Genomic DNA, 17,359 nt, shown 5'->3' with positions numbered 1-17,359 from the left:
CAACCAGACACAGGCAGTGCTGCTGTCTGACCTTCAAGTCAGCCGGCACTGAACAGTTCACATCTATCAGTGCTGTCCCTTACCACCCAGAATGTGGCAACGGTACCCAAGCTGCCGGGTGGGAATGGGCACCAGACCCACCAGCTCACCGGTCTGCCTAGGACCCAGCACACTCCCCAACAGGGTCAAAGCTGCCTCCAGCAGTGCGCCAGAAACTGAAGGATGGCCAGGTAGATTGCAGTACCGAGGAATATACTACTACAGTTTAACTAGCTAGTATAAGTGTAGCCTTACTTTTGATGCCTGCTTTTTTCAGGGAAAATAGGCCACTCTGGAATTTTTGCAGATAAATAATCATTTTGAAGAAGAACCCAAGTCTATGACCAAATTCTTCAGAAAGAAACTTTTTAAAATTAACTGCTCTAATAAAGCAAGGATAATTGTACTATGGAAATCACTTAGGATCTGGCACACCTCAGGTAGTGAATGGTGGCATCCAGCCAGTTGCTTTTTTCAGAGATTTTATTTTAATCTTCATTGAATTCCTCTCTGGCCTAAAGGTGACATCACACTGTACAGTCAAACAACAACCATTTAGAAGATGAAAATCAATTTGGCTACCTAATATTTCCCTCAGTCTCCCAAAGATTTAGAATTCTACTTCTGGAGAGCAGCTAGTTCATCATTTAAGAAGTTATCCTCCTATCTGATACCCACAGCATCAGATGTGATAGCTGAGCACTGGTTTTAAGCTAGAGAAAGATCTGAGAGTGCTGGTGGATGGCAAGTTGACCATGAGCCAGCAATGTGCCCTTGTGGCCAAGAAAGCCAATGGTCTCCTGGGGTGCATTAGGAAGAGTGTTGCCAGCAGGTCAAGGGAGGTGATCCTGCCCCTCTCCTCAGCCCTGGTGAGGCCTCATCTCGAGTACTGTGTCCAGTTCTGGGCTCCCCAGCACAAGAGAGACATGGAGCTACTGCAGAGAGTCCAGCGTAGGGCTACAAAGATGATCAGAGGGCTGGAGCACCTGCCCCATGAGGAACGGCTGTGAGAGCTGGGCCTCTTCAGCCTGGGGAAGAGAAGACTGAGGGGGGATCTTATCAATGTGTACAAGGACCTGAAGGGAGGGTGTCAAGGGGACAGGGACAAACTCTTTTCAGTTGTCCCATGTGACAGGACAAGAGGTAATGGGCAGAAACTGAAGCATAGGAAGTTCCGCCTGAAGGTGAGGGGGAATTTCTTCCCTGTGAGAGTGACGGAGCACTGGCACAGGTTGCCCAGAGAGGCTATGGAGTCTCCTTCTCTGGAGATCTTCAAGGCCCGCCTGGATGCAACTGTATCTACCATGCTCCAGGTGACCCTGCTGAGCAGGGAGGTTGGACTAGATGATCTCCAGAGGTCCCTTCCAACCTTACTGATTCTATGATTCTAACACTATTAATCCCCACTAATAAAATTGCAATAGGCCATGTACACTAGCCAAATCTAGTACATTAAATGTCTAAAGACATATGCTAAATACAGTATTTTGCACCAGTCCAAAAAATATGAGAACATTGCTGGCCTTTATTTTTCATAAAGGAGGCAAAAAGCTGAGTGGACTAAGCAGGATCATGTTTTCAGCTGATCATGAAAATTACTCTTTAAGTGCATCAACAGATCTTGCCACTTCTCTTTAACTGAGCCTAATTACTTCTTCCAGCTCATACGGTTTCCAAACTGCTGGCAGAAAGATTACAGTTGAAAGAGTCTGCTATTGAAAGTATTAGTGCAAGCATTAATTTTTTAAATTATCCAATCAACATTATTAAAAAAAAACAGAACCAACAAACCACAAAGAACCAGTTTGCACACTTATTCATATTCTAAGCTTCATCCACCTCAGGATTTTTCATGTGCAAAGAAATATTTTGAAAGCTACAATAATACAGGATTTTTTTTTTTTTTTTTTTTTTTTTTTTTTTTTGAATGTCTTTTCTTGCTGTCAACACTGCGGTAGAAGCTTATCTAGCTTATTGCAGACAGGACCAAACGGAGTTTTTCTTTTTTAGTAGCACAGAAAATGTGTAATCTTTCACAAATAGCTGCAAAACCAGCTGGAAATCCTGAGAAGTGAAGCTCGCTCTTTCCCAAAGCGCAGCTAAGAAAACGGGCCAGCGACAGAGCTGTCTTAGGAATGGAGCCTTTCCTCTGGAAGGCTACAGGTTGAGTAAATCTCTTAAAGGCTTTGAGAATTAGATTGGGAGCTGCAGGAAAACTGGAGTAAGGAAAATAAAGAGCTGTGATTTGATCTGTGCTTGGGTGAGATGGCCAGAAAGAATACAGAACAGCTACTCCCCGTAACTGTAGCCCTGCAGGATGTGAGGTCTTCACATTCCTCCTCTGCCCTTGGACTCAGACCTCCAGTCCTTCTCTCCTTTGCAGTCCTTGTGCATACACCTTGGTGGCTGGCAAGGCATGTGCCTACCTGCCAGCATCTCTCAGAGCAGAGCAGCTGACTTGGTGATAGTTCCCTGATTCGTCATGTCCAGTCCCCTGCTGTTATATAGTCTCTTCCATGATTTTAATCAAGCAGCGAGGGTGGCCCCCTTTCCACCCCAGGGTGCTAATTCCACAACCTGCTTCCTGGCAGGATCAAAATCCTCCTAAGCTTTCAGCAAACTCTGTTCCCAGCCAGTCATACACATCCTCCTTCTCTCAGTTAAAACATTCTAAAGCAAAACTATAGCTTATTTCAGCAGCTGAAGCAACTACCCAGCAAACTTAACCCTGTCTGAGCAGATCCCTAGCAGTGGTACAGTGCTATGGGGCACTCCTAGCAGCTAAGTAGTGCCACTACTACAGGGCTAGGTGCAGCTCTTGAGCCATTTTGTACAAGGGCAGAGCTGCACACAGGTGCTGGTATAGGGGAGGGTGTAGCAAGGCTGGTTAGCACAGAGTTTAGCCATGGAAGCTTTTTTCATTCTGGATGCAGGACATGGCAATTATTTGCACAGGGTGATGCGAGTTAATCTGAGCGATGATAACCAGCAGCAATCACACTGAACTCAGACCACAGAGAAGAAAACAAAACCTGAAGTCTTCACATGTAAAAAAAATCCTCCCAGAAAAGGGCATGCTCTGGCGTTCTGAAGTTTCAAAATGGTGTTACGTGAGATATGCTCAGGGCCTTCTACGCACATCCAAAAAGTAAATGTTAGCTGATTTCCTCCCACACTCAGGACTGAAGCAGAAATTCAGGAAGGCTGAATCTGACAGAGGAGGAAACCAGTCTGGAAAGAAAACAACCCAGTACTAACATACTTTCTGCAGAAATGGTGATGCCATACTGTAAACTGCAATTGCTGTGAATAGACATGGCTGAGGTTTTGTGGTGTTCTCCCAAACTGTATTGCTGTTTCCTTAATCCATATGTGAAACGTTGCCATTTTTTTGAGTCATGCTTTACTCTTTCTGCATGTGTGAAATTTGCCTTTTTGTGGCTGTAGTCTGCTTGATTTAAGCTGCCTTTCCAGGCATGAACAGAAGGTAAACAGACATATGGGCTCACAGACTAACTTCAAAACCAGCTAGAAGATTTATCCTAGCAGGTGAGTTCAAGCAAGATGCTACCCCTAGGGCAGGATTCTACTCACAGGAGATCACAGATAAACCATGGAGTAGTACCTCCTTTATTCACAGTATGTTTAGCACCATTTTCAGTCTAGCCTCACCAAAACAACAACAAAAAAGCAGTTGTGCACTGCTGTTCAGGTGCAAAACTCTGCCTGTGGGGTAGCAGTGGATTTGCTCAGTCTCCCATCAGTTTCACACTTACAAACCCATTGCAGTTCTAGTGCTGAAGCACAGAGAGCTGTCAGTGGTGGCTTCCAAGATTACAGCTGTAAACTACTATAAGATTTGTCAGATCAACCTTCATCACAGGTCATTGTGCTGGAACTGGAAAGATTTAGACTCAGTGGAACACACTAAATACGGAACCACCAAGCAGCGTGAGTGACACCTGCCCACACAACACAGCCCCTTTCAGCTTAAGAACAGATTCACACTTCTAGTATCCTAACAAACTGATCAGTGCTTATCAGTTGTGAGTAAAACAAGGCAAGCCATTAAAATAAAGGGTTTGAGTGTTTAGCCATACACACAAGAAAGTAATGCTGGTCTAACTATAAAAATGTTACATTAAACGAGAGAAAGAACATTTGTGTACACGTTCATTGTTCTTTAGAAAAAATATTCACTTACATTGATTTAGAACCACTGCAAACTTTGCTTGCGTGACAACTGTTATCACATTGATGGCTAAAAAAGCCTCTTCACATGCAAATTTTTCTCACATACAAAGCCGATACAGACATCTAACCACACCAGGATGTACACGTAACCGCACCTATTGACTTTTACTCCAACCTGTTTCATGAAAAAAGCAGAAAAATGACTACTGAACTGTGAAATCTCTACTTGTTTCTGTGTAAGCAGACCAAGGGAAAAAGGACACACAAAAAAATCAGAAGCTTGGCAGGGAGGAGAAGAAAGAAATGCTGAGCATGTAAGTTGCTATGCAGAAAAATCCTACCAGAAAAACAGCAATAAATACAGATAGATGGGATGTCTTCCCACAAGCAAACAGAAAAGTATTAGGGAGATCTGAATTATGAAGTTTGTATTATTTCTTCAGAGCACTGATTTTGCCTTCTCTTTCAGTGTTTTCTTGAGGGAGAAGTAGGACCATCCATCTCCGACATCTTTTCAGCTTGCAAGCACTCGCAGTAACGACCTGTTCTTCTAAGGGGAAAAAGCCTTAAGAGCCTGCTCCACAACAGCTCTCTTGACAGGCTACAACACAGGAACTGAGTCACTTTGCATTCAAAGGCTGTGGCAGAAAGCTGGTATTCACACACATCCCCTTTTCTTTCCATTAAGCTTCACTTATGTGTCCATCCCTATTTCTATGCCATTGTAATTTACTGGAAGCCAAAACCTGACATTTGAAAACATGACTCTAGAATGCTAGAAGCAAGCATTGCTGCAATTTGGAAACCCATCGGAGAAAGGGAACAGCTAAGATACTTTTAAAAAAATTATAGTAGTAGTTGGTGCTGCTGTCATCATCTTTACTGAACACCTCTTTTCCAGTTGAGACTTAGAAGCTACACCCAGTCCATCAGAGACTTCCCTACTACAGAGGGCTGGTACATAGGAATGGGAAGAACCAGGGATAATGCAGTCATCTCTAGGGTCAAATTCTCATCTCTTCTTTATTTCTACCATTCATGCCATGCAGAGCTCACAACACTAACAGAGTAGCACTCAGATCAACCTTTTGTTGATTAACTTCTGAAGGCCATGCTAGAAGAACAGTTATGAACTGCAAGACTCCTGTTTTCAGAAAGCACGTAAAAACCAAAAATCATGGTGGTGACATACACATCCTACCAAATATACAAGTGTTGTGTAAAATTATGAATGGACAAGCACTGGTCAACTTACAAGATGACCAAAAAAAAATCCTGCATTTACAGGTAAGTTAATTAGTGGGCCCCAAAATATTCCACTAGTCTAGATATATAAGCTAAACCAGATGTATTTATATAGTTCTGGAATAGACATTTATATGAAACCTGAATATTAATAAAATTTTTGTGATTTAAAAACAGCCACATTAACTTTTATTAAATAAAAGGTATGTAAAAACAAGTACAAAAATGTGATTCCATTTCTTTAAAATATAGGCTCAAATTAAAAAGACTGAACAATGTTGTTCAGGCAATAAAGTGCAAAGGGAGCAGTTATCCCAGCCATGCTTAATCCATAAATAACCCTTACACAGCAAGAAGGAACAGAAAGAGTAAACTGAGAGCAGACACAGCCACACTGTGGCTTAGTTATTCATGCACATTCACAAGAAAGAGACCTGCATGTCCCAGATACAGATAAGAGCAACACATGCCCCACACACCTCACAAACAGGCTGTAAGGAATCACAGGTCAGATAAACCTAACAGCAGGAGTCATAGAAGTATGTATGGCATGTGTGTGCCATGATAAAGAAACTGATGAAATTCCATATTCTTCGTCATTTCCTCCTCATGACACAACCAATTATCATGACAACTTACTAAATTATAACAAGAGTTTCCAAACAATTTTGCTCAGATAATGCCAAAAATTGTTAGTTAGGGGGAGTCTAAATGGCTACGAGATTGAGACAAGATGCCCTCATTAAAATTTTCCTTCCTCCTGCCCACCAGTTATAACCATGCCAAAATGGTATCCGAAAGGCAATCTTCTAGCACTATGGAACTATGGAGCGAAGAAGAGTGTAACAGATCTCTTTCTTTGCCACACAAATTTGGGAAGCTGAATACTGACACAAAACCAAACACTCCAAGCATTCACTTTATCAGAAAGAGGAGTTTTAACTAAGCCCTTTGTAGAGTACAAAGCAGAGTTTGCATATGCACACACACTCACCAATACATACACTAGTCAGTGGGATTACAATGTGTGTCAACCGAATAAAATCTGGACATTTTAAAGGTCAGGCACAAACTTTAGTATACTTAGCACAGTACTCTAGCAGTTGAAAACTTGTTACCAGTAGTTGTAACCAGAGCCTTAGCTGTAAATATAATGACAGATTTTGCTTTCAACTGAAATAAGTCTCTGCTCAGTTCAGAGAAGTGCACGATATAAACAGCAAATCTGCACCTATTCCAATGATAACACTGAGAAACAATACTCAGAACAATGACGCAGTACAATAGATAGTGCATTCTTAGCTATCTACATTTTACATATCCAGGAGGGAAAAAAAAAATCTCCATCAGTGCTCAGCCTAACAGAGCTTCAGTGCAGGATAGCTGAAGGTAGGAAAAGTCCAGAAGGAATTAACTAGAGAAATATTAAGCATGCGAGTTGTTAACATCTATTCTGGCAACCATGGTGCTGTCTCCTAGCAGGATAACAGGAACTGTTTAACACCCGGTACCTGACAGTGATACAGCTGTACTGTCAGCTCGCTATAGATACACATACATATCCATCTGCAACATGAAATTGAGCAGTCTGATTGTGTATGGGTATTTTGTTTTATTACTCATACTATGCTATTATAACACAGCACTGCTGCAGCCAGTGATTTTGCTTTTTAGGCATATTTACACTTGGTGTAAAAGAAAATCCATTCAACAGGGAGAATAGCTCATTTAATAGAAAAGGGTGATTTTGTATACAAAGTACTGTGGAGAAGTATAAGGCCACAAGAGCATCATCAAGTTGACATGGTGGCTATTTCTTAAGACAGAATAGTACTGCTTCTGTGCTTCTGATACAGGTAAATGGAAGTCTTGAACAATTTCCTATAAGGTGCGTAAGTATCCACAATACATAAAAAAAAAAAAACTTAATTTTCTATTTCTCCTGTATTCAAAATAATAAAGAGACCCAAGCTAATTATTCATGGGTTGTCTTGCTGTTTTTGCATTTTTCAGTAGACTTTCATATGCTGGTTTAGCAGGACTGAAAGGAAAGCATAATTTTTAGTGTCAAAGCTTCTGATAAGTATTTGTGCTTCTACATCCATCAGAGCAGTCTAGCTCCTCCAAACTTTGCTCAGGTGGAGTGCAGACTCAGGAACACCCAGTATACCAAAAATAACAATGGCTTCCACTTGAAAGAGTAAGCTGTTGAAGATACTCTGAATGTGATTCTTCAAGCTTACTAAAAAGTAGTTTCCAAAACCCTGGGTCTCACCCTGCACATCCCCACTAATGCAGGCCAGTAATGTACCTGCATATCCAGACCAAGATGAATAAATACAAAATATATTTGGTATAGAAAATACTAATATAAAAATTAAAAATCATCCTGTTCTACTGTCCCTCAAAATATTAACAGCATTACAAGTGATTTTTTTTAAACCTATTGCCAAAATAATTTCCAAAGAGTTCTGCTTTCCTGAAGTGCTGGTGATTGCATTTGCCCAAACCTTCAAAAAAAAGAGACAGGGAAGGGATTGAGGAAAGATATGAGAGATTTCCCTCAGTATTATTAACTGAGGACCTAAACTGAAGGAAACTGAAATATGCACAAATGTGGGGGAGTGGGGAGGTGGCACACATGGAAAGCGAGCCACTGACAGCTCTGTTGTAACCATCAGAGCTCTTCCTGACTTTCAGACAGTTTGTAGAGAAGGTACTTTCCCACACTAGCCCTGACAGACAGATGATGGCATGGGGATGATCATACTCAAAGCACTGCTGCTTTTCGGTTTCTCTGCTGTGGCAATTCGGTTTAGTTTGCCAACCTCTGTCTGCCAGCTGGGGATCTTCTTTGTGGTCATATGGCGGCGAGTGTGTTTTGTCAAGTGATCGCTACGCATAAAGCGACGCTCACACACAGGACAAGCAAACTTCTTCTCTCCTGTATGAGTTCTATGATGACGAGACAGTTCATCTGAGCGTGCGAACTTCTTGTCACAACCTTCCCAATTGCAGCTGAAGGGCTTTTCTCCTGTAGGACATTAAAAAACAAATTTTTATTTACTATGTTAGAGTTTTATCAAAGAAACAATTTACAGCCCCACCTTAGAACAACTGAGGAATTTCACAGAACTACTCGTGTGCTGTTAACATTAACTTAAGCACAAGCTGTATTTCAGTTTTAGAGAAAAAATAGATTGTTTTTAACTTATTCTCTCATCTGTTTAAGCCTTCTTTAATCAAGTCCATTTTTTCTAAATATCCAAAAAAGTGAAAGAGTGAAAAAGATTATTCACAAAGCTCTGTTATCTTCCAGCTGAACCAGAAGCAACCTCCTGCTCCATTCCTCCTACGAGGCTGCAGCTCAAAGACTGTTATGTGTCATTAGCAAACACTGCAGGCAAAAAAAAAAAAAAAAAAAAAAAAAGTCTGGAACCCAGCCTCAGAGTCCTGCTAAAATGATCCATTTCTACACACAAATGTCAGTGACTACTAAAGAATGGCCTATACTGCCATCTTCACGCTCCTATAAGTCTAACAGACAAGTTATGGGAGTTCTGGATGCCCCAGAACAAAAAGCAGTCATGAAAGCTTTCAACATTAACTTTTGTTCATCCTGGATGACCACTTAATATCAGACCTATTCTAAACAACAAGATCCACTGCCTGCAGTCTCCACAAACCTCAACATAAATATGTATCACAGCCCAAGTTTATCAGTAACACTTTGAAGCAGAAGTTTCCACCAGAAAGAAAGCACCATAGGGAACTTAACTCTCAATATATGAAATGAGATGAAAGTTTGACACTTGGTATATGCAATGCCACCCAGCCAATCAATAAGCAGAAGGAAAGTAGGACAAGATAAACTTCTCTGTCCACTGATCTTATCTGGCTGACTGACTAGTGAAAGGTCAGTGTGCTTCACCTCCCATGTATGTGGCTACAGTCTTAATCATGTTACAGGGAGACAGACACAAAGCTTCCTTATGGTGAACAGCAGTATGTGCTCCAAATTAGACCCCCTTCTTCCTGCTCTATGATCATCCTGTAGTATTAGATAAATTAAGGCACCTGTAGCACTTGCACTCTCTAATCAGAGGCAAGGACTAGAAGCATATTTCTACCCCTGGGCTCCAGTTTACAAAGACTGTCAGCTTCATTCAGGGTTTAAGCTATTTTCTCAAAGTGATTTTAAAGAGCTAGCAAATTAACGTCAATCCTGACACAGAAGCTGACATCCAATAAACCACATTGTCCATAGGGGTAAGGCAGAGTGAGAGAAAGAAGCCAATGAAAAAGCAAAGTTTAGCCAAACATTTGAATGAGCTTTTCTGTACCAATCTCCCACTATGTATATCCCTCAATATAAAGAGTAATCTCTTCCAAGAGCTCAAAATTGAGTTTTAAGCTGACAGGATCTTTAACCTAGGGAAAGGATGAGTAGAACACATTTATACTGTCTCCACAATAACCAGATTTTATGCAGCAAATCAGCTCATATTAATTACATTTATTTACCTTTAGAATTCCCTTCCTCTAAGCAACTGAATAAATCCAGTATGATCCTGCAACAGCTCTACCTTCTAACACAGTAACTCAGAATCTTAATAGCCTAGACAAAACTCTAGAAAGCAATGTGCAGTAAATTAACTTTTTTTCCACTCATGTAACAACCACTTTAAGTAGATTCAGCTATATGAAGTTCAGTCCCCCAGAATTAAGATCAACTTCCTGCTACGGTTTACTTGCACAAACTCCTCCCATACTCAAAACAAAAAATCACAACAACTGAAAAAAAAAAAAAAAAACTTTCACAATTCACTTTGTTCTAATTCCAAATGTCAAAATTCTACACATATCTAAACACACACATACATACATAGCACTCAGCTTTGCTCCATCTAAAACCTGTGAAATTCAGCTAACACTACTGGGTCAGCTGAGGTCTCAGAACAAAGTTCATCTTGTTTTGCTTGCCCACAGAAAATGAACATTCTACCGTTCTCCAAGAAGGCGGACATTTCTTGATCACCTGCTTCTTCCCCCCGCCCCGCCCCAGGAAAAAGTGCATTCGAACACCCCAATGCAAGCAAAAGCCATAGCAAGAGAGGACTTGTCTTACACACCAGTGTGGGTGCGAAGGTGGGCTTTGAGGTGGGAACTCTTGAAATAGGTTTTCTTGCACCCTGGAAAGTTGCAAACATAATTCCTCCGTCTAGAAAAGTCCATCTGAGGGGTACAGCTTTGACCAGAAGCTATAAACACAGGGGCAGGAGCAAGAGGCAGTAACTTGGTGCTCCCAACAGTCATTACTGTTTGTGGGCACTGTGGTGCCTGTGTGACAGCAGTCTGTGGAAGAACCAACATAACAGTCCCCTGAGGCACAGAAGGTCCCATAAGTACAGGCTGAGAAAGAGTTGTCGTCTGTGGTAAAATTGGTTTGACTGGAGTTGAAACTGTTGGAGCTGAAGGCTTGACATAAGCATTAATCATACTAGTTTGTCCATTTAAAGGGATCATTTGACAGAGAACTTGGGGGCTTGAAACAGGGACAGGTGTCCCTGAGGTAGCTCTTTTTTGCAAGTCGTTCTCACAATTCTTTGGCAAGTGGGTCTGTGGTGAAACAGGCTGGACTGGTAGCTGTCCTTTATTGGTCACAATATCACTGGACTCATGCACATATGGTTGAGGTACTGGAGACGTTTTAATTAAACCATCAGCAGCACGTGTGTCTTGTGGCAGTCTGGAATGTCTTCGGTCATCTGCTCCACACCAATCTTTGGAACTGCTGTAGCCTGAAGTTACCTTTGTCTTCTCTTGCACAGCAGGAATGTAGTGGTAAGCAGAACTGTCACCTGTATGACGTATCACACTTGTTGCCATGGCCCTGCAAGGCTGGGGGGTAAAGGATTCAGATCTCACTGGTTTCTGACTGCACTGTCTCTCCATGTTTATGACTGATGGCTTGGTTATAGGAGACACACAAGTTGCAGATGTGACTGAACAGGTAGCTGTATTTGCCATGACAGTTCTTGGTTTGGAGTAAGTGACTTGTGAGGAGAGGAGCATAGCAGCTGATATCTCAACAAAGTCAGGGCTGTGCGGAGGGGTCATACACTGCAAAAAAGAAAATACCATTATACAATAGTGCAATGTTATCGGACATTTTTCCACAACCTTACTGTGAAAATAAAACTGTCTCCCTCAACATTCTGAAAGCCTGCATAGTGGAGAAACTATGACTAAAGCATACTCTTGTCATCTGATCGCCATTCTGAACAGGTTCAAAGCTCTACCAATGAAAAGAATATAATGATGCAGATATAAACCTGCATAAAACATTGTGTGTCAACTCACTGTACAACAAAAAACGTCTTTTCTGCTCAGTAACGAGCGCAGCTTATTAAGATGAGCTATCTGTTGTTCATAGAAAATAAATTAGCAATAAATAATTATTTAATTTTCAAACTTCCATTTAGACCTAGATCTTTTATTAATGATTACCCAATCAGCTGATGGCTTCTGTGGAGATAAACCACAACTGGAAACACTCTCCTTTCTCTTATTTATCCACTTCTCTCTATGCTCTCTTGCTGCTACCTCTTTCCTTCTTTAACACTGAAAATTCATGCCTATTTTCTACACTGCTCCAGAGACAGTTCCAATACTAAGAGGCAGGAGTGTGACAAAAGTAGTCCATTAACCAGTTGTCATTCCATCTTAATTTTTTTCCTCTACTCTCTCTTCTCCTTTTTCCTGTCATATCTGTATACTAAAAGCCTACTGGTTGAAATAAGTATCTTACCCTTCCAAAACCTGAATGGCATAAAGCCCTTTCTTAATATTTTCTTTCTTTGTAAGATAAATTGCAACAAAAGAATGAGATTCAACTGACATTAGTCAGCAATACTTTGGAAAAACAATAGACTACATGTAGAAACACATAGTATAAGTTACCATTATGAAATAGTAAAATTAATTAGTTTTTATGATTTCTCTTTCAGCACTAAAGTGAAACCAAATGTCATCAAGAGTCTTTTTCTTATAGTCCTTGTAGGTAAATCGATGCCAAGTCACTGAGGCTCATTCTGTCATTCTCTTCTTACTCAAAGTACTCCAAAGAAAATTGTAATAACCATCCAATAAGTTTTCTTAGCACACCTGTCAAAGTGAATGCCCTAGCAGTAAAAGCTTTCCCACTTAGACTTAACAAGAAATCAAAGCATTACATATGTTATTGAGGAGACAGCAGAAAAAAACAAACTCAACAACAGACACCTTAATATTCTGTGTATTAATATACACTCACACTGCTGGCTATACTATATCTATTCTACACAAAAGAAAGGTAGAGTATCTTTTCCAGCTAAGTTAAAACATTACAGGGATGTAATGTCAAAATGTCATACATATTTATTTGCATTTATGTTTTTCTTACCAGTGTAGATAAATAATCCTTTGGTAATTCAGACGTAGCTTCAGTGTGCATTGTGAAATCACCCGAATCTGAGAAGGGTGTAAGTGGTCTTATCTTTAATATGTCACCTTTCTGTGCTCTTTGACCCCAGGAGCTCATACAAACAAGGGCTTCAACAGCTTCAATGTCATTCTTCTCTAATGTACTGCAGGTAGACCTTTCGCTGTCATGACGCTGTCTTTCCCGAATAGACTCATAGATGTCAGCAATGTCAACCTAAAGGTAATCAGATTACTGGCTGTTAGGACAAGTCAGAAAACAAAGCTGACACCACTTACGTACTGTCTGCTAATAATGAAGGTCATCTGAAACAGATCCCATGCCCAAGGCAAGACTTTTAACAATCAGCTCAACTCTCACCCTCACTCAGAGCATAGCTTGTCTCTCCATCCCTGTTAGTCTTGTTAAAAAAAAAAAAAAAAAAAAAAAAAAAAAAAAGTGACTTGCAGGAAAGGAACTGATATACATAGCACGTAGTTCAGGTTTTCAGAGTTATTTTCCTGGATTACACTGCTGCAAAAAAACACCTCCCAAACTCACACACAAGCAGAAACAAAAGAATCTCAACTTCCAACAAGACACAGTGAAGTTTAGACAAAGCTGTTTCCTGGATCCAAGAAGACTATTATTTAGCAGAAACCTTATACACGTAATAAGTCTCAGCTGACAGTAAGGTGCTCTAAGGTCTGGTCCCTGTTCTGCCATTGATTCAGGGTACCACACACTGCAAAGCATTTTAATCTTATTTTACCAATAGGGAAACTGGAGTGAGGAGGAAGGAAAGCAAGTCCCACTGCACTTTTAGGAGTAACTATTTATACTGCATCTTAAAATACACAAAAACACCACATAGATGCTAGATATCCCTAAATGCACTATCAGGTGTATTAATTTGTTTCCAAATGGGAGCATCGTAGAAAACTGAGGGGCAAGGGAGAGGGTGCATGCATGTGACTTATCTCTGAAAAGGGTTCCTGAACCACACAAAGCCCTCACAGTGAATGGGGCAGTCACCAAAACTCATGGTGTGTTACTCATTTATCACCACGTGCTAATTCCTATCTGCTTTCACCACTCTTCAGTCTCAACTATGTGTCCAAATTTCCTCAGTCTTTACATGCACAAAGCTAGATGTAAAAGCTGGGATTCAGAAGCATGGACCAAGATTATTCAACCCCATGCTGTTAAATAGAGCACTTATGTATTGCAGCAAAAGGGTTTTGATTACGAAAGCAGAAGCAAGCACCACCACACCATTATGGCCAAAAGCCCCGCATGGAACTATGCTTGCTGGATGACATTGTTTACACGCTGAAGTCAACGAGAGTTTTGCTACTGACATGAGGTGAGTGACATGGAACAATTCTGGCCCAGCAGTGTCACAAAGGTACACTACTGTGGGACACTGTCTCCATTGTAGAGATATGCATTGGCAAGTATTTTAAACACAATGCATAAAAAAATGATAGTACTGCATCCACTGAAACCACAGATGTATTTCCTCTAAAACAAGAGGTATCAAATGTGGAAATGTCAAGAGTGGGGGCAGTAAAGGGTTAAAGCATTCAAAAAAAAAGAATCTAATAAATTAATTGCTCTGATAAAAAGACTTTTAAGCATTTTCACTGAAAATTAATGAAAATAAGAATGAGAGCAAAACGTTCTAGCCTGCAAGCCTAGACTGGCTACCAACTGGGGTCATACAATGTAAGGCTCTGCACTAAAGCTAGACTTTGAATACTCCTTGACTGCTAACAATCAAATCTATCTATATGTGTGTGTGTGTGTGTGTGTGTGTGTGTGTGTGTGTATTTTTTTAAGTTTGCTTTTAAGTTTTCTCTAAATAAATGAGAATAAAATATATTGGGGAGGGAGGCATGGAAAGAGGGCAGAAAGCCTTCTCAAAGCAAGCATTCAAGTCCAGGCTCTCTGCTGCCAGGGAAATGGCTAGCCACGCCTGACCGCCTGTCCTCAGATCACCCCGCCGGGTGCGAGGCCGCAGCGTCTCTATCTGCTCAGGCACAGCGGGGGAGCTGGCAGGCACTGGGGCAGAGATCTGCAGCAGGCGGACAGGAGATCCCTCACAGCCCTGCGGTGCTAGGCCTGGATCCGCTCCCCTTCCACCCCTTTATCCCTAGCTACGAGGGGAATAAATGAAGGCAGGAGGAGGCGAGGGGAAGCTCTCCTCGGCGGCCCCATTTCCCCCGCGCCAAACCGCCGTCGGCTGCCCGCAGAGGAAGCGCCACCCTCGGGAAGGGGCGGCGGGGCGTCCCCAACACGCCCGCACCGCGGCGGCCGCCCACTCCTCATGTCACTCCGAGGCAGGCTGCCGGCTCGCAGCCGCCGCGGGAGGCCTGGCGGCGCTCCGCACGGGGCGGGGAGGGGCCAGCCCCCGCCATGCCTCCCTCCCGCCTCGGGAAGGGGCCAGCCCCCGCCATGCCTCCCTCCCGCCTCCGCACGGCCGCGGAGCCACCGCCGCCCGCCGCGGCAGGTGACCCGGGGAAACACCGACCTCCCGGCCCGCGCCTCTGCGGGGCTCCTCCTGGGCAGGCAACGGTCCCAACGGCGCCCACCTCCCCCCATACGCACCCCCGAGCAGACAACGGTCCCAACCGACGCCCCCCTCGGGCAGACAACGGTCCCAACGGACGCCTCCCCCCCACACACACATACACGCACAGAGAACGGTCCCAACGGACGCCCCCCCCCCCACACACACACAGAACGGTCCCAATGGACACCTCCCCCCCCCCAAAACACACACACACTCCCGGGCAGACAACGGTCCCAGCGGACGCCCCGACCCCCCCCCCCACACACAGAACAGTCCCAACGGACACCTTCCCCCCCACACACACACACACTCTCCCGGGCAGACAACGGTCCCAACGGACGCCCACCCCCCCACACACACGCACAGAGAACGGTCCCAACGGACACCTTCCCCCCCCCACACACACACCCGGGCAGATAACGGTCCCACCAGACACCCCCCCATACACACCCCCAGGCAGACAACGGTCCCTACGGAAGCCCCTCTCGGGCAAATAGCGGTCCCAACGGACGCCCACGTCCCCCGCCCCGAACCACCCACCCCCTCTACCCGCCCCCTAAGCGGGTAACGGTCCTACTGGACCAGGTGCCCGGTTGCGGGCGCCTCGTGGCGCTGCCCTGCCCTGCCCGCCGCCCATCGCCGCGGCGCCGGAGCGCACGTGCCCGGCCTCGCCTCGCGCTGCCCAGGCGCGGGGGGGCACCCAGCCCTCCCCGCCGCCTGTGCGGAGGCTCCGCCATGCCAGGCGGCTCCATGCCGCCGCCCGCGCAGCCCGGAGGTGCAGTGCTTACCGCAGGCGCATCTCCCATCTCCGAGCAGGGCGAGCCGTGCATGGTGCGGCTCCCACAGACAGCAGCGATGTGACCAGGCTCCGAGGAGCAGCAGCAGCAGCCGGCACCGCCTCTGCCTCCTCCCCTTCCCCCGCCCGCGGGGCCGGGAGCCGAGCAGCCCGCGCGCGGGGGAAGCGCTCCGAAATACTCCATGCACCAGACAGCGCGGGCGGGCGGGTGAGGGGGGGGGCGCTCGCCCACCAATCACAGCGCGGCCCGGCCCGCGCCCGGCCAATGAGCGGCGCCGGCCGGCGTGATCGCAGCGTGCCGCGGGGCTGCCACCAGGAAGGGCGGCGCGTGGGCGCGCTCCGCGGCGGCCTAGCCGGCGGCGGGCGGGAAAGGCGGGAGGGGGGCGCGCGCCGCGCCGCGCCTCGCGCTGGAAACTAGGGGAAAGGTCGGCGCGGGGGGCGGGGCGGGGGCGCGCGCCGCCGTGCTGGGCGGTGGCCGGCCGCGCCGCGCCGTGCCGCGCCGTGCTGCGCCGTGCTGCGCCGTGCCGCACGCGGGATCCGCCGCGCCCCGGTTCGGCTCGGCCCGGCCTTGGGCTGCCCGCGGCCCAGGCGCGGCCCGGCCGAGCACGTCCGCACCGTGGGGAAGGCGGGAAAACGCCTGCGGGAGCCCCGCCGCCGGCGCCCGGGGCCGTGACCGCAGAGGGAGCAGGCCAACGTGCAGCCTGGGGCACGCGATTAGTCCAGGACAGGGCGCAGAGGCCATCTTGAGAAACCAGGAAAAGAAAAAAAGCTGGGGTTCAGTTTAGGAGGGATAATAAACTAGGGCAGGCCGCGCTATCTTCACTACTTTTGTTGGAAACATCCTTTTCTCTGAGATTTCTACATTCCTTTAATTCTTTTTTTTTCATTAAATAAATTGCTGGCTGCGGCATGGAGCTTGGAAAGGGGCCTCACATCTGTCTGACTGTATAGACCCAGATCACAAATTGGATCAGTGAAAAGACCCAAGTTAAAAAATAACCTTGCCCCCCCAAAAAGGAGCAGTAACATTTTTTTTGGTTTAGATGGT

The 17,359-nt window shown here is 44.9% G+C and overlaps 1 protein-coding gene across 1 annotated transcript; it reads right to left on the bottom strand.

The window, feature by feature from the left end:
• Positions 1 to 5,722: 5,722 nt before the first annotated feature.
• KLF11 (KLF transcription factor 11) lies at positions 5,723 to 16,460 on the bottom strand. Its single transcript, XM_062571150.1, has 4 exons — positions 16,304 to 16,460; positions 12,923 to 13,177; positions 10,611 to 11,601; positions 5,723 to 8,512 (listed from the first exon to the last, which is right to left on the bottom strand). The coding sequence occupies exons 1-4, from the start codon at positions 16,343 to 16,345 to the stop codon at positions 8,208 to 8,210; spliced, it is 1,593 nt and encodes a 530-aa protein (XP_062427134.1). The 5' UTR covers positions 16,346 to 16,460; the 3' UTR covers positions 5,723 to 8,207.
• Positions 16,461 to 17,359: the final 899 nt, after the last annotated feature.

This window comes from Rhea pennata, chromosome 3 (genome assembly GCF_028389875.1).
Source record: "Rhea pennata isolate bPtePen1 chromosome 3, bPtePen1.pri, whole genome shotgun sequence".
In the NCBI taxonomy this organism is placed as follows: Eukaryota; Metazoa; Chordata; class Aves; order Rheiformes; family Rheidae; genus Rhea; species Rhea pennata.
Note: the sequence above shows the minus strand (reverse complement) of the source record. Positions and strands in the feature narration are given on the sequence as shown.